At 36.7% G+C, this 18831-nt stretch overlaps 2 protein-coding genes across 5 annotated transcripts in view; one reads left to right on the forward strand and one right to left on the reverse strand.

Annotated features, from left to right (window-relative positions):
• The window catches only part of LOC123875644 (hillarin), a 67465-nt gene that overhangs the window by 14854 nt on the left and 33780 nt on the right, over positions 1 to 18831 (reverse strand). The window lies entirely within an intron of this gene.
• Positions 2270 to 4215, forward strand: LOC123875650 (probable methylcrotonoyl-CoA carboxylase beta chain, mitochondrial). Its single transcript, XM_045921603.1, has one exon. It carries the CDS (start codon positions 2391 to 2393, stop codon positions 4062 to 4064), a length of 1674 nt encoding a protein of 557 aa, XP_045777559.1. The 5' UTR covers positions 2270 to 2390; the 3' UTR covers positions 4065 to 4215.

An 18831-nucleotide genomic window follows, 5' to 3' on the forward strand; every position in this document is an offset into this window, starting at 1 on the left:
TTTTTTTGTTTGTAAGGTGGCTCGATCGAGAGTGTTCTTAGCTATAATCCAAGAAAATCGGTTCAGTCGTTTGAAAGTGATCAGCTCTTTTCTTGTTACTGTAACCTTCACTTATCGGGGGTGTTATGTTTGTCAAACTTACTTAACACTTCTTGCATGATAGGTTTTCAAATTTATCTTGTATGATTTGACTTTATTTAAATAGTTTAGCTACAGTTTTTCTGGTAGATTGATCTTCTTTGTCTGTCAACAAAGAACAGCAAAATCAAAATGGTAATTGTCATCTAATTGTTGCAATTATTAAGTAACCTTAGTCATATCGTAACACAATGCCCTACTAATAAGGACATTCATCTCATTAATCAATTTAGATCAATCAGCGTCGAAAGCGTCGATGCAAATGAATAGAGACTTAAAAGTGAAAACAATAGAGTTCATAACACATTTTTGATCGGAGTTGAACGTTTAAAAAGAATAGCAGTTGATTTTTTTTTTTTTTAATCTTTATTTTTTTGGGACTTTTGTCCGACACGGACACGCCAGCCCCATCGTAACCTAAAATACAATTACAATTATATTCTAAATAACATAGTGGAATGCAACAGATACAAGTGGAGAGATATTACTGCCTATGCAGAAATACATGTGCACACAGAATAGATGTGCATGTTTTGAGCTTTTTGATGGCATTCTTTATTGACACATAAAAAGACGTGATACTTAGTACCTATTATTCGCAAATTAAGTAGGCCGCGTGTTTATATATGCGTTTTCGGTCTATAAAACCGAAAAGCGTGCCATTGCCATTTACTTCAATGCATAATAATATTCGCGCAACGCGACTTGAATGACGATTGATGCCGATTTACGATAAGTATGTAATAAGTAGGTACTTATGTAAATATTACATCAAGTTACTTACAATTCACATTATCGTTCCATTATTCAAGTTTTTATCAACTAAGGTCAAACCAAAGACTTACAAGACCAACAGTGACAGATTAACGGTGTTACAAAAAACGAAACGTAAATGTGTGCGTGAAATAGAGTTGTCCTGACTTTAGCATTTGTATTATCGATAGTCTTACTGGCGAAATCATAGAAGTGAAGTAAAAAGCATCTTATAATCTTAAAAAATCAAATACATTTCAAATACACAAATAGTAACAAAGCTAAAGCTAGGTAACAGATTATTATTTATTAATGAAATGACTTTAATATTTTATATAAATAATTTATTAATGAATTCTGAGATACTTATAGTTATTTTAACCCCTTATAACATTTTTTATTGATATTTCGATAGAAAACTATTAAAAGACGTTTTAAAAAAATCTTTTTTTGAGAAATAGAGCAATTTTTGGGATTTTCATATAAATTACCGGAATTTGTTGGTTTTCCACCTTTATTTTTTTAAAGGGTGCAAGTAAATTTAATTTGATAAATTACAATAACACTCTGATATAATGTTTAAGTGACAAGTTAATAAAAATAAATAGTATATATGGCGCTCAATTCATAGCTAATGACCTCCCCGATAAGCACTTAAATACAGTAATGTACGGGTTACCCTTAACCCTGTATATGAAATCTAAGTCACGCTAAATAAAATAAAAATTAGTGAAAATATTTATTTCGTTCTTTTCTTTTATTGGAAAGTACCTAGTGTTTTATATTGTATTTTACATACATCACATGAAACCTATCACATCAAACCTACCGGTAGACACGATTATCGACTATCGATACTTGTGACGTCATTACTTTGTCAATCCCTATCGTAAACAAACGTTTTTAAATTTTACACAAAATATCCAAAAATTCTTCATTTAGCAATGTAATTTGATGATAAGTCTTAAGGGAAACCTATCATCTAAGCTTCCAATAGCTATTTTGCCTAATTTTCAAACAACAAATGATGAAATAATGATTATAAACAATTAGTATAAATAATCAGTAATTACCTGTGAAACGTGTATTTACGCGGATTATAACGTCTTGTAACGTCACATTCGCTCACTGAACAAGACACCATGGTGGCAGGACATAGATTTTACGTTTTAATCGTAAAATTATTTAGTAAATGCAAAAAATCACCTCGACTTGGAACAGGCCGAACTCATAAGGACCGATACTCACGTAAACAATGACTTATCGGCATCTTGTTTCGCTATCTCGCTTTCGCTCGCGGCAGTGTGTCTTATCTAACTACTCTCGCTCCCTCACTTTGTCAGTCTTTGAGCGAAGCGAAAATTGTATGTCTGGGTCAAACTATACGACGAAATTTGTTTTCGTATTTAATCGCTTTGATAACGGTATACGTTATCGTCAGTAGTCCACAGCAAACTCGTCGGTCGGTCGTGTATAAATGTGTAATTTATAAAGTGAAAATGTTAAATCTAGTAAGAGGAATACGACGATTGAATGCCCAATGCCGGCGGTACAGCTATGCCACAGTGATAGGAAGCGAGCCGAACAAAAGTGACCCATACTACCAAGAAAATAAAGCTAAAATGGACGAACTGGTAGAGGAGCTTCGGCAGAAAACAAATGACGCTATCAAAGGCGGACCCGAAGAGGCGGTAAAGAGGCACACGGCGAGAGGAAAATTGCTCGTGAGAGACAGGATTAACCGGTTAGTGGACGAAGGAAGCGACGTTTTAGAATTGAGCACGTTGGCCGCCACCGACATGTACAAAGGTCAGGTTCCGTGCGCCGGCATAGTTACAGCTATCGGCAAAGTTCAAGGTCGGGACTGCATGATCGTTGCTAACGACGCTACCGTTAAAGGAGGGACCTATTTTCCTATGACGGTGAAGAAGCATTTGCGCGCGCAGGCAATCGCACAGGAGTGTCGGCTTCCGTGCATTTACCTCGTCGACTCCGGAGGTGCTCATTTGCCAGTTCAAGCGGACGTTTTCCCCGACAGGGAGCATGGTGGACGAGTTTTTTATAACCAAGCGAACATGTCCGCAGAAGGCATCCCGCAAATATCTGTAGTGATGGGATCGTGCACCGCCGGAGGTGCTTATATTCCCAGTATGTCGGACGAAAGTATAATTATTAAGAACCAGGGTAGAATTTTTCTAGCCAGCCCACCACTAGTGAAAGCGGCCACAGGAGAGTCCGTATCGGCTGAGGATTTAGGAGGTGCTGATCTACATTGCAGACAATCTGGAGTAACGGATCACTACGCTCAAGACGACGAACACGCCTTACATTTAGCTAGAAATGTAGTCGCTAACCTGAACTGGAACAATGATAAAAGCGCCCGAAATAATCCACTAAAAGTTGACGAGCCGTTACATGACATCGAAGAGTTGCATGGCATCGTCGGCGCAAACATTCAAAGACCTTTCGATATCCGAGAAGTAATTGCCAGAATAGTAGACGGGAGTAGGTTTCACGAATTCAAACAGCTTTACGGAGACACATTAGTGTGTGGATTTGCATCGATATATGGTCAGCCTGTGGGCGTTATAGGCAATAATGGTGTTTTGCAATCAGAAGCCGCTTTAAAAGGTTCGCACTTCATACAACTCTGTGCTGCTCGTAAAATACCGCTTCTGTTTCTTCAAAATATCACCGGTTTTATGGTTGGCAGAGAAGCCGAGGCAGGTGGAATTGCTAAGAATGGCGCAAAAATGGTAACAGCTGTGAGCTGTTTTAAAGGACCTAAAGTAACTATTTTAATAGGTGGCAGCTTCGGAGCTGGCAACTATGGAATGTGTGGAAGGGCTTACTCCCCAAGTTTCCTTTATATGTGGCCTAATGCTAGGATCTCTGTGATGGGTGGGCCTCAAGCTGCTACCGTTTTATCATTAGTCGCAAAAGAGAAGGCTTTAAGGGATAAGAAGACTTGGACTGACGAAGATGAGAAGAAAGTGAGAGCACCATTGGAAGCTACATTTGAAAAAGAAGGTCGACCATATTTTAGTACCGCTCGGTTATGGGACGATGGCATAGTGGCTCCAAGAGACACAAGAAAAATAATAGGACTTAGTTTATCGACTGCTTTGAATGCCCCATTCAGAGACAGTAAATTCGGTGTATTCAGAATGTGAGCTATACGTATGATAATTAAGTGAGTGTGTGATAATTATTGTGGGACAACGATAAAACATTTTAACGTGATAATAATGACAGACTTTAGTAACATGTAATTTAATTTGTGTTTGATTGCGCTATCAGTTATTATATTTAGTTATTACACAATCTTGTGTTTGATTTATGATTCTATTTAAGAAATATTTAAATTTTTATATTACTGAGAGATTCATTTATTACATGTTTCGAAAGTAACAGGATGCAACAGAAAACTTTCATCTACTAGGTAACTAATTATTTACTAAACACTGTTTGTATGTTTAGTTTCTGAATTTTCTTTTAGGATTTTTTTTTATATATTTTCAACCTACATAGGTATGGGTACAGTTTTTTTTTTCAATTAAATTCAATACATTAAATTGATCATTCTTCCCCATTAACCCCCGTCCCAAAAAGAGGGGTGTTATAAGTTTGACATGTGTATCTGTGTATCTGTCTGTGGCATCGTAGCTCCTAAACTAATGAACCGATTTTAATTTTTTTTTTGTTTGAAAGGTAGCTTGATCGAGAGTGTTCTTAGCTATAATCCAAGAAAATCAGTTCAGCCGTTTGAAAGTGATCAGCTCTTTTCTAGTTACTGTAAACTTCACTTATCGGGGGTGTTATGTTTGTCAAACTTACTTAATACTTCTTGCATGATAGTTTTTCATAATTATCTTGTATGTTTTAAGTTTATTTAAATAGTTTAGCTACAGTTTTTCTGGTAGATTGATCTTCTTTGTCTGTCAACAAAGAACAGCAAAATCAAAATGGTAATTGTCATCTAATTGTTGCAATTATTAAGTAACCTTAGTCATATCGTAACACAATGCCGTACTAATAAGGACATTCATCTCATTAATCAATTTAGATCAATCAGCGTCGAAAGCGTCGATGCAAATGAATAGAGACTTAAAAGTGAAAACAATAGAGTTCATAACACATTTTTGGTTGGAGTTGAACGTTTAAAAAGAATAGCAGTTGATTATAACAGTGAGAACAATGGCGCGATAAAAACAATATCCGTTTTGATTAATATGCAGATCGCGCGACCTGGGAGTACGTACGACGGGTTCACGTTATTACCACCTTTACAGCTATGTAGGAGCAAGTGTCAGCTCTTATTGCGGCTATAATCACTGCTATTATAAAACTTATATAAGTAACTACTTATATAGGTACTTATAGGTAGGTATACTTAGGCACTTTAGACTCTAAATCAAACTTACTACAATATGGAGATTGGAGAGACATTTGTTCCATTTATAGATAGATAGAACACTTTATTGCACACATGTAAAGGAACACAACACAGAAAGAAGAAAACAGAAAAAACAATTGTGTGCAAAGGCGGCCTTATTGCTTGGAGCAATCTCTACCAGGCAACCTTTATTTATACATTTTGTCAACTAGTTCGCTGCAGAAAGAATTGATTTTCATCTAGTACATCAGTTAAGGACCCATACTAATCAATAAGTAACTACTGGAATTCAAAAAGAACCCGTGATGGGTTTGAACTAGTCGGGCCTGCATAGACTAAATACGTGAGCATAGCCGGTACATCCTATAGTGTTTGGTAATTAGTATATAATGAGGACACGTACCCATGCTACTTTGATCTGATAAATACAATGATGAAGTAAAATGATGAAATAAAATTATAAAAATTTCCATACAAAATTTTAATTTTTTTTTATGTCCAAGTTTTCATGACCCTAACGTGCCCTAACTCACTGTGATCGTCTGCCTCGGCCTATCTAAAGATGGCCAACGATCTCAGTGAGTTAGGGCACGTTAGGCTCATGAAAACTTTGACATGATTTTCATTTAAATTTTATATGGATTTTTTTTTAACTTTATTTCGTCATTATACTTCAGCATTGTATTTATCAGATCAAAGTAGCATGGGTACTTGTCGTCTTTATATACTAATTACCAAACACCCTGTATACTTAATAATGAATTAATTTAAATTTAACTTGACGAATAAATTGAATTGAATTGTGGCCAATCTGACCATTTACCGGTGATGGTGTGAATGGTAATGGTAGCTGGTATAATGTCATATCTTCACACATGGTCAACTTACGTCACTCAGCATCAGTAAACTAATATCTCATACAAAACACATCATACATCATGTACATTTTACGCTTTCCACTCTTGGGCCGCACGCGCAGTTTTTGCCTCAAGCATTCTTCATAAGAAATCTCCAGTGTTCTTTGCTAATAACACAGTTAATTGCCGATTTGTATGCCGAATGAACAACTATGGCGATCTGTTTTTGTTTGCCGTTGTCGGTGCTGTAATCTTCTAGAATCATACTCCCGTTAATGCTAATTGATTGAATGTACGTATTCACTTTACTTTTGGCATTACTTTAGCCTTCAGTTAGTCAATAAAGTCTTGTCAAGTCATCAAAGTCTTGTGTAAAGTCAATGTATGTCTTTCTTTACTTAATATTTTAGTCTTGACTTTTATTTGTATTTAATTTAATTTAATTTAAGGTAATATTCAAACACCAGTTATGTATAAGGCTCATCAGACATTATTTCAACATATTGTACCTACTATTTATTGAATAAACCATTGAATTTGAATTTGAATACTCAGTAGTAGGTATGTATGTACTCCAGACAATCGTTTCATTTCAGAAAGATAATAAGTATTTCTTTTTCTTTTTATCAGATTGCTATTTGCTAATAGCTACTCAATTTGAATACTTTATACCTACTTATAGGTAAGAAGGTACTTGATTTATGTTACCACAACAAATGAACATGATTGTTTTAATAAATACCTAATTATTTTGCATTTAATATTCTAATTGCCGACTAATGGTTGGCAATTGATCTATGCAACTACTTCTGCAATTTATTGATAAGTCATTATGGGACTTGGCAATGGTAGTTATTACTTATAACGATAGGATATGTAGTAGCTATACTTACTTACCTAAGAATAATTTTATTTGTAATATGGAAATTTTTGAATCGTTAGTGTTTTGCAGGATTTGGTGGTGTTGCGTATTGCTTGTTTTTCCTGCATGACTGCAATATGCAAACTGCACTTTGCACTGTAAAATATATCTGGTTCTAGCGGATAATAGCGGAAATATTTCTAGCTAAGTCTAGTCTAAGATCATTTTTAGCTAATAGTACCACAGCACCAATATAATACAGTAAGACACGCTGGCCCTTTCCCATATACATGGAACCAACAACAGAGCTGGTGCGGCTTGTGAAGCGGCTGAAAATGCCAAAAAATGCAAATACAGGGGTCTAAGCTCCGAATATGATTTTTGTCCCATTCGGTGTCGAGACCCTTGGTCCGTGGGGTCCTAGCGCTATAAGGCTTTTTAAGGAAATAGCAAAAAAGTTAATCGACATCACAGGAGACCGAAGAGCTGGAAGCTACCTCGGATAAAGAATTAGTTTAGCTATTCAAAGGGGGAACGCTGCCAGAACTCGTATCTTCAGAACCTTGCTTAAAGGGACTCCTTTTAATAATTTATTTTAGTTATTATATTATATTTTTTAAGGTTTTTAGTTTTAGGTTCATTGTTCTAGTATATATTTTTTTTCTTTATTTCTTTAGTAAATAATATAAAGTAAGACGATGCTCGTGATGTTTGCGGACTAGCCAGCTTTCTCGAGTCGAGCTCTGTAGTAGTATTGAAGTAGTATTATACCACAGGAATTATACCAAGAGTTATACCTAGTCGGTATAATTCTTGTGGTATAATTCCTGTGGTATAATTCCTCCGCCGTCTTGCTACTGTGACCATGCAGGACTGTACTGTCTAGAATTATCTGTCGACCGACTGTATTAACTATCTCTTTAGGCCGTGGTAGTGGCCGCGATAGCTGCCACCTACCTACGCAGTAGGTACCTACATAGAACTTCTCTACCTATCGAGTATCAAGTATACAACAGCGCCTTTGGTATTAACAGTCAATTATATTCACGTCCTACGTTTTGCGTTTCGGTCGATTATCGCATTTACAACGAAATTTACCGCGTAAGATTTTGATGATTAATGACAGGAATTTAACATTTCATTAGATAATGGATTGTCTTTACTAAATCATTTATTAATTTCAAATCAGAAGTTATAAAACTAGTAGCGCACATTTCTATCAAAATTCACAATTATGATTAGTTAGTACGGACTGAGAGAACGAATTTATCATCATCACCATGAACCCATCGGCGCTTACTTAGCAAGTAAAACAGTTAAAGCAAGTGGGTCGGAGATGCCCAGGATAACTCGGACCCCCCGACTAAGCTATCACTGCTTAATACTGCTTTATTATTCACGTCAAGTTAAAACTGCGAGGGTTCCAAACACACCCTGATCTGAGAAGAAGCACAAAAAAACTGTAATTGTTATTTGTGGGCGTTTTATCAAAAACTATTTATTCAAAGTCGTCTCCTATTCCTACTCGCTTTCTCTTCCAAAGCAAAGATCGCCGCGTAGCATTAAATGCAATATTTACGTCTCTATATGCCAAAGTCATTATAACTACATATGAGGCATTTGAAAGCATAATCCCTCCGAGCAGGAAGTTAGGACGCCGCTTCGTAGCAACTAAGTAATAATCCTGCACACTTACATTTATTCTGCTGTTTATTTATATGGCTTGTTTTATAAAGGTCCGTTTTCATGTCTATTTTTAAATAGCTTAGATATGCCCGCGATTTCGTCCTTGTGGACTACATAAAGTTTAAACCCCTTTTTTGGGTTCTGTACCTACCTCAAAAGGAAAAAAGGAACCCTTATAAGATCACTTTGTTGTCAGACTGACTGTCTGACTGTCAGTCTGTCGTGTCTGTCAAGGAAACCTATAGGGTATATCGCAAAGCATGCCACGGAAGTTCTCAAATGGGACGATTTTTTACGACTTCGTTCATAATTAGCTTATTATCGCAAAATGTTCATAAATCATAGCCTTCTTGAATTTACCGACTTGGGATGCGTTGTCACTAGGCCACACGCCCCTCATTATGATTGCAGTAACACGCTTGCAGCGTGCTTGCAGTATCAAGTTATGTTTTAAAATAAAAATCTTTTTTGTAGGTGTGAGATCTTACGTCTTGGTAACAAAAAATTGTGCACATCCATCAACGAAACGAAAAAAAGTTTCAGAATCTTTTTGGGTCGCTAACGGTTCCACAGATTGCTCAACTTGACAAAATGACTTGAATAAAAAATAAAAATAAAAGAATACCCGGCTGAGTTTGTGGTAGGCTCTTCTCAGACTTGGGCGCGTTTGGAACCCTCGTAGCTTTAGTTTTAAGTTTACGTAATTAATTATCACCACTTATTTTCATCTTTGAAATTTAACATATTAGACAAACAAAAGGTGTACAATAGTACCTATTTTGAATAAATGATTTTGACTTTGACTTTGAATGAATAACGTTAATTTCGTAACTTTATGTAATAAGTAATTGCCAGTATTCTTGGCACCATTCCACGCGAGCATGATTTGTATTGTCATTAGATAAGGCTAGCTTTAAGTGTTATTGTAATATTTTCAATAAAAATAAAGGCAAAAAATATATATTTACAAATTAAATCTGAGTCCTCGGAAATCTGCATCGAATGAAAACGGCCTCTAACACTGCAAGTTACAAGTTACAAGCAATGCATTTAATTCAACAGGTGTAATATTTTGTAATTCAAATGTACTTTAACGAGATGCCTCGGCGCGTAATTCCTATTATTTCTTCTCGGCATTCCTGTATCATAAGCGATGTTATTGCGTCGGTATACATGACAGGGCCCATTGCTTTTTACAACCCTAATAAGTATCTTGTTTAGATGCTCGTTAAATGTTTTAGGGCTCTCTCCGTCACTTACTCCATACAATCGTAGGTCCAATTTCATTTGAATATTAACTAAGCAACCAAAGTACATGAAATTTTGCAGACACATTCTAGAAACTAATATCTGTGCCTGTAGTGTTTTAGATTTTTCTAAAAATATGTAGTTTTAAAATTATAGGGGCTCGAAGATTTGTATGTGAATTTTTAAGACCGCGTCACTTTGAAACCGAGTATTTTAACAGAAATCTGGAAAACCACAGGCATAGAAATTAGTTTCGAGAATATGTCTGCAAAATTTCATAGACTTTGGTTGCTTAGTATTCAAATGAAATTGGAACTACGTTTGATGGAGCGAGTGACGGATAGACCCCTCTTAAGTCTCGTTTTATAATGGGTTAACTTTGGGAAAACTCGTAGGTCTACCGGCAGAGCCGTGCCGCCAAGCGATTTAGCGTTCCGGTACGATGCCGTGTAGAAGGGCCATACCTGGAAGGCTTAGACTGGAACATCACTTACCACCAGGTGAGATTGCCAAGGGCTAACTTGTATCTGAATAAAAAATAAAATAAAATAGATTATACTCTTCGTCTAAAAGAGTATTAAAAAAATCCTTTTCTAAACTCTGGATGGGCAAATTCTTTCGTTTGACTACTGTCTTTTGTTGGCTATGCTTCGCTTTACATCCGCTTTACATCCCCTTTAATTGGATGGAACTGGGCAGGTCATGTGTGCAGTCGAATACTAGATGAGTTTTGGGTAAAATCTGCCTCTTTCTGGACCCCCAAGGCCCAAACCCAAAACTATCAACGCCAGTGTGGCAGATTTTGGCGTTATAAATTCAGTTCAAATTTTTAATCAACTTCCAAAAAGAGAGAGATTTTTCTCAATTTGGCACTTTTTTTTGTTTGGTGGTCCGAAGAGGCACGGAAGTAGAGTTTCCGTATCCGAGAGTTGTTGAGAAGACATCTGGCCATTCGTGGGACAGGATGGATGTTCATCAGAGGTAAGTGCAAGTTTTCAACGAAGAATGAGTTACGTGAATGCTGAGTGAAAACTGACTGAGGTCTGAGTTTCTTCGCAAATAATTGTATAACGCAGTAAATATCTAGTTTAGGGTTTTTTTATTTCTGGCACTTGCTAAAAGATGATAATTTATATGTTTAAGTATGTAACTGGATATGCAAAACAGCAAAAGCTAGTGATGTTAATTCGGCTGATGCCTACAAGTTAATTCCATTTTTGTTCATTAATTAATGTTAATGCGTATTCAAATTCAGTAATGGCCTGTTAATGACATTTGAAAATCGTAAATTAAGTCCAATCAAATTAGCCGAATAACCTATCTGAGATGACCGTAATAAGCGCGAACTTGTCATGGATAGGCGCCTACAAATAAATTATTAGGTATTATTCATAGATAGTTTAATATTTTAAAAGTATTAAAAAACTTCCGTCCTCTTGGTCAAAGATATCAGGGGGCACGGCAGTGCCCCCGCCAAGACGAGCCAAACGGCGGCCGGGGCGCTACGTACCTTTTTCTCGAAGTGTTTCGCCGTATTTTCGACCCGTCATAACTTCGGTCTGGAAGACGCTAGAAAGCTGAAATTTTCAGTATAAGGTGTCCTCAGCAAATTTACCAAATATACCAAGTATCAAATATCTAGCTTTTATGGTTACAGATTTATTGATACCTAAAATACGCCGATTTCGTCCCTCACTGATGATCATCAAAACCTCTACTCAAAACCTCTAAGGTACTTCCCGAAGTCCTAGAAGACTGAAATTTGGTATGTAGACTAGAAATTGACTACAAACTACAGGAAAATTAAGAAATTGGAAATGCCCCCCCTCTACGCCTCTTATGGGTGAAGCAAATCAGTAAATTCTGTCGCTAGAATGCTGATATTTTCAGGATAAGATGTCCTGGGCAGATTTATTAAACGCATTGAGTATCAATTGTCTAGCCTTTATAGTTTCAGATTTATTGACAGTCAAAACTTCTAGTCTGTAATTCTAGGGTACTTCCCGAAGTCCTAAAAGACTGAAATTTGGTGTGTACACTAGAAATTGCATACAAACTACATAAAAATTAAGAAATTCGAAATTTTCCCCCTCCACTCCCACGTATGGGGGAAGCAAATTATTTGTAAAGTCTATCGCTAGAATGCTGATATTTTCAGAATAATATGTCCTTGACAGACTTATCAAACGTACCAAGTATCAATTGTCTACCTGTTATGGTTTCAGATTTATTGCCATTCAAAACCCCTCTAGTCAAAAGTTCTAAAGTACTTCCCTAAGTCCTAGAAGACTGAAATTTGGTATGTAGGCTAGGGATTTCATTCAAACAACAGGAAAATAAACTTTTCCCAGTCTGTACATTTAAAAAATGTGTTTCCTGAAGTCCTAAAAGACTGAAATCTGATATATGTATCTGCTTTAAAATTGAGTTGCAAGATTCCACCCAAAAAAACATAGTTACATACATTGCAAGTGGAATAAAAGCTTTTAAAAAAAGAGGTAACAATAGAGAGGGGGCCATGAAAATGATGTAGGTACCTACAAAAAATAGATCCAAAAAAAAAATCTAGGGCACCTGCCAAAAAGAAATGAAATCCCACCAAAAACATTTCATGTAAAATGTTGCCAAGACTCACAAGTTCATAATGCTTTCACTGTTAAAAAGTTATGAGATCTCTAGTAGAGCCAAGCCCCTAGCTGAGCTTAGAATTGTGCTGGCCATGGGACCTATCCCAAGTCCAAAGTATATAGCTCTTAAATGCTCTTGAGTATATCTAATTTATAACAATAAAGAACAAATAACTCTACTTACAAGTTCTGATTTTACAAACCCTAAATCTTGGTTAAAAAAGTACGGCTTGGCCGTTTAATGTTCGTGAAACTATTACATGACATAACATATTATATTAAGGTCATAAGGAATAGTTTGTTCGACAATTACTAATTTTTATTATACTTCATGATTGTCGCACAAGCTATTCCGGGCTTAAATGTCATATCAGATAAAAGTACCACGAACATTAAACGGCCAAGCCGTCCTTTTTTAACCAAGATTTAGGGTTTGTAAAATCAGAGCTTGTAAGTAGAGTTATTTGTTCTTTATTGTTATAAATGAGATATACTCAAGAGCATTTAAGAGCTGTATACTTTGGACTTGGGATAGGTCCCATGGCCAGCACAATTCTAAGCTCAGCTAGGGGCTTGGCTCTACTAGAGATCTCATAACTTTTTAACAGTGAAAGCATTATGAACTTGTGAGTCTTGGCAACATTTTACATGATATACTTTTTCTTTAACTAAGTACCCAGTGTACTTCTGATTTTTCTACATATTAGATAATAAATCCCTGTTTTTCCATGAAACGCTCTGTTTTCTATCTCCGAAGAACTTCACTAGCTAGGTGATTCGCTAACTCAGTGTCTTACATTAAATGATAGCCACTGAGGTTGGTTTGTTCCACATTGCTGCTTCACTGGGTAATATTAAAATATTTTTTTGTAGAAAACCTTAAATGGATTAAAAAATGAGCTCGGTGGCTATCATTCATTGTCTAGACACTGAGTTAGCGAAGCACCCCGCAGGTTGCCACCAAAATGTGAATGGGGATCAAATTGGCGACACAAAAAAAGATTGCAATCGAATTCGACTAAAATATAAAGGTCCAATTTAAAACTTTCTTTAAGAAATAGATATTTTTTTAATTCTGCTGACCTAGCTGAGGCTAGCCTAGCCTGCACTCATCAGATAGATGATCTACCTTCTCTACCAATCTGACTATTGACTAAAATAGTGATTACTGCAACGATTGCAACTATGTATTTACAACTTTCCTGCTGAACCCACAGATTCTACGAGTTAATATCCAACCATAGTATTGTCATCAATGTTTGGGATGCACAATGAGCAAACAAAAGAAAAATAAAGCCGACTTCAAAAACCACAAACACTAAAAAGAAAATTTTTTTTTTTTGTTTTTGAAGTCGGATTTATTTTTCTTTTGAAATTTTTTTATTCACAATTTTTAGTGGCCCCACTGTGCTATAACATGCTATACCCAGTTAAAACCCTACTGTTCACTAAGCTATTACAGTGATCGCGAGCAATTTGCTCTTATCCATTGAGGAGTTCTGTTCTCCATCTCCGAAGATATTCATCAGATCTTCACCAAATTTATATGGGACCACCTGCACAGTATACCCTTTCAAACAAAAAATTCCAAATCGGTCCAGGGGTTCTCGAGTAATTAGGGAACATACATAAAAAAAAAGATTCCGACGAATTGAGAACCTCCTCCTTTTTTGGAAGTTGGTAAAAACAGCGATTTCCATGCGTTTTATTTCTAAAGACAACCAAATTAGCCATCAAACGCTTATCCCATACGATGGGGTTACACAATCGAGCCAATCACCGGTCTTAATTAACGACTTTCTCTGATACAGTCAACGAACGGTAGGCCCCACGCGTGGCATCTACCGCGGGTAAGATAAAAACACGAGATACAATGAGTTATGTTTCATTATATTTATTTATTACAGACCCGCCCCAGCTTCGCACAGGTAGCCAAAGTATTTACAGATTTTCATTCGCATTTTTAGGGTCCCGTACCTCAAAAGGAAAAACGGAACCCTTATAGGATCACTTTGTCTGTCTGTCCGTCTATCTGTCCGTCCATCTGTCCGTCGTGTCTGTCAAGAAACCTATAGCGTACTTCCCGTTGACCTAGAATCACGAATTTTGGCAGGTAGGTAGGTCTTATAGCACTAGTACAGGAATAAATCTGAAAACCGCGAATTTGTGGTTAGATCATTTAAAAAAAAATTAAAATGTGTTTTAATTTTCAAAGTAAGATAACTATACCAAGTGGGGTATCATATGAAAGGGCTTTACGCATACATTCTAAAACAGATTTTTATTTATTTTTATCTATGATAGTTTTTGATTTATCGCACTTGGCCGGTTTTTTATCTTAGTCCGGTTTTTTTATTCCGACGTGATTAGAGGACAAATAAACAAGCAAATAGACTTTCGCGTTTATAATATTGGTGGTGATATCGATCTTGCCTCTTTTATGGAATATTTCACGACTTAATTATGAATTACCTTATTCAAAACAACCTACGCTGATCCCACACGCATTTACAAACTGAACATAATATAGAACTAATAAATAAGCCTTATTAATAATGCCGTGTCTAGAGTAGAGACCGCTTACAATTAATCGTAGTGTGGAGCGCCCTTCAGCATGGTGCGATGGACGGACCGACGATATCCTGGACGTATGGGCGATAGAAATGTCACGCAACCTAAATCCACGCGGATTAAGGTTTTCAAAATAATGTCCGCGACTTTGTCCGTGTGGATTTAAGGTGCCCACGCACTCGAACTGCACTGCAGCGGAACTGCGCGTCGCGTTAGCGCCCCGCACGATATTCTCACCAGCCGCGACGCACGGCAGTGACGTCGCGCGTTTAATTTTCCGGGTTAAATGTCACTCTACAGGTCTTTAACTATACCTAGGTATGCAAAAAATTACGTCGATCTCTTGATCCCTTGCGTCGTGATCGTGACAATCCAATAAACCAACAAACAAATACACTTTCGAATTTATAATTATTTGGGTACCTAGTGCTATGGGTAGTGATTTTTTTTAACGAATATTAGTTGTTCTAAACATGATTAATATTCCCCTTTCCCCTCCAACTAAACGTAAAGCTTGTTCTAAGAGTAGGTACAACAATAGTGCAACGGGTGGGGTTTGAACCGCCGACCTTTCGGTATTAAGTCCGCTCCTCAACCGTTGAGCTATTGAGGCTCAAACTTGGTATTCGCCTGCCTGAGTAGCGCGTGCTTCTATCCAACGTTTCAAATTAAGTTTTAGAATGCAAATCGATTTTAGAACACAATAATATTGAATTCCATTTCAAAGTCAATGCACAATTCAACAAAGGCACGCATTTGCAAGTAGGTGCAATATTACACCACACTTCCCAGTAAGCGCGGCGAATTACAGTTGAACACTGAATGTTCAGTTTTTGCTCCCATCGCAACCGTATGATTTACGAGTAGGTACGCCCGCCTTTGTGTATACCGAACGGTAAATAGACCGCTGCTCCCACGGCCGAAGCCGGCTGCATTCACATGTTACGCTGGCAAGACTTATCTGCATGTTTGAGATGTGTTTTGAATCAAGTATGCCATCTTTGTACTCCCCCAAGCTGTTTCTTTGTAGTTTTAAGTGGTTTTGCATCAATTTTATCGCCTCTGCAGTCTATGCTCCTCATTTCTAATATGCACTATGTCTCTATGACCATCTTATCCCCTTTCATTTAGGCATCAGATGATTTGATATTCTGCATATTATAACTATCAAATAAATTGTCATCCATCCAATTTTCGCTTGCTGTTAGACTACATATTTTTAGAGAAATCTAAAACACCACAGGCACAGATTTTAGTTTCTACAATATGTCTGCAAAATTTCATAGACTTTGGTTGCTTAATATTTAAATGAGAATGGATCTACGATTGTATGGAGTAAGTGAAGGAGACAATCCTGTAAAGGGTTTTAAGATTACAATTAATTGAGATTCCTTAATGACAAAAGAAATAAAATTGCATGACCCAGGTGGGGTCTACGAAGACTAGGGAACTTAAAATTCTGAATTAGAAAGGAAGGAAAATCGATAGTAGTTTAGGAGGACGTAAAGACCATAAGTACTGATGTATATGTATGATGGTTAGCAAAGTTGCCTAGATACAAATCCTAGTTATAACAGTTAGTTAGTCACTAGCTGAGATAAGGTACACCACCGTGACATCATGGTCTATGGTCTATGGTCTCAGCAAACATATTTCCCATTCCGCGTAAACCGGTCCGGCTCACCCACGCAACATACAATTTTAAATATCATTTTAGTATTTATTTATACCTTACGGTAACTTCGTGAGAATAAGATCTTTTGTGAAATGTCAGTGGGTTAAGTTTAAAGTGAAATTGCGTTTTGATTTGAATCACTCCAACTTGTGAATGAGGCTCACAGTATTTAGGGCGAACAGTTCCCAAAGAATTAAATTGTTGTACCTATCTTGTTTAAATCTCTGTAGGAATAAATTGTTTTATAAGCATATGCAGGGGTCAATTTTAGGGCCGCAATTGTTCCTAATATACATAAATGAACTATCCCTATGATAGGACTGCTCAAAAGTGATATTATGAGATTAGTGCAGGGCTAGACTTTTGAAAAAAGGTACACATACAAAATCTGATTGACAAAAATCGCTTCGACTTTATTTTGTTTACAGCAAAACTGAAAAAGTAAGATATTGTGAAAGTGTGTAAAAGTGTATGAAAGTGTGTATAAACCGCTAAATTACAACATATACTTATATAAATAGTACGCACAATATTTTTGTGGTTTAGCTGCTATTTTCAATTTTTGACATCCATAAGCTCATCCTATAATTATTTATTAATCAAAGGCTTCGGACATTGACTGCCATCTCAAATATTATTAAGTAGCCGTTATATAAGCTCATCCTAGCAAAGGCTCCAAAACATTGACTGCCATCTTTTATTAAATAGCTGTTATTTGTCAATGCTGTTTGGGCAAATGCTGAAAATACGTTAATAATACCCTTTGGCTCAAAAACCAATATAATCTAATGGTTGTACGTGTCATTATATTTTATTGGTTTCAATTGATAAAATACCACCAACAAGAGCTTAATTTTTAATACCCATTTTTTAATAGGAATAATTATGAAACTGGATCAGTTTCAATGGTTTTCCACTGTCCTTTCGCGATACGATGTCGTAACTGTCTCGTTATAGTGTCGTAAGGAACCGCAGACTCGTTTGTGTTACAAAAGCGAAAATTGATAAAGAAACAATCCATGCTCTAAGACTTCTATTTGTTATTTGTGAGTGGAAAACTAAACCGCCATTGAATAGGTTTGCATTTTGTCTTACACAAGGTTGGTCATTGTATCATAATCATTAAACTCTGTAAAACGTATCAGCTACCTATCCAAGAGATAAGGTTTAGTTAAAGCATAGCATTTCGTAGATAGCATGTGAAAAATCTTTTCATATTATGTAACCTTACTTAAAATAGCCTGTGAAAAATCACAAAGTAAAATCTCACAAAGTTTGAAAATTAATACATTTCATCCCACTTTATTATTTCCAATAGGCGACCCGTGCTCCGTAGTGAGCCGGCGATGGATGATGGTGATGATGATAATAATGCTTATGTTATATTGCCCTGGCCTGGACATAGGCCTCCTCATGAGACCGCCATTCTTCCCGGAATTGGGCAAGTCAAGTTCTTCGGGTAAGCTTGGTGATGTCATCAGTCTCTTTTCTCTCTGGGCTGATTTCCACACTAAACGTTTCCATCTGTTGTGCGTGCGTTGCCCCTCCCCGTCAAAGTCTTCACTCCAGAAGCTGAGTAGACCGCCCAGGTTGCCGAGGGCTTCATGATGTCATCACATAAGACTATCGAGATGGTTGTATTCTAACATTTCTTTTTCCGGTCACACTCTTCCTTATAAAACAGCTGTGCTCAAGCTGCACTACCTACATTCTATTTCTAATACAGCTGATGCTATCAGAAAAAATCGGCACAGATTTCGTTCAGTTATCAAGTTACGGCCTACAAAGCGTACGATATCGACGCGCGTGGGCGCAAGGTCGCTATGATCCATTCCATTCATACGATCTACTAAGGTCACCATCAATGATTAACTTGTAAGAATCTTCCTTGAAAAAATAACATGACTTCATAAGAACCTTCCTTGAAAAAATAACATTGGTTACTGTGCGTCCAATCTTTAGGCTCTAGTGTAACAATTGAAGTTAACGTTAACTTTGCAATAATCTGTCATTGACTG

The sequence above is a fragment of the Maniola jurtina genome, chromosome 20 (genome assembly GCF_905333055.1).
Source record: "Maniola jurtina chromosome 20, ilManJurt1.1, whole genome shotgun sequence".
In the NCBI taxonomy this organism is placed as follows: Eukaryota; Metazoa; Arthropoda; class Insecta; order Lepidoptera; family Nymphalidae; genus Maniola; species Maniola jurtina.

Bases quoted from the DNA above. Each gene is read 5' to 3' on its own strand.
- LOC123875650 (XM_045921603.1), top strand. From the start codon at position 2,391: ATGTTAAATCTAGTAAGAGGAATACGACGATTGAATGCCCAATGCCGG.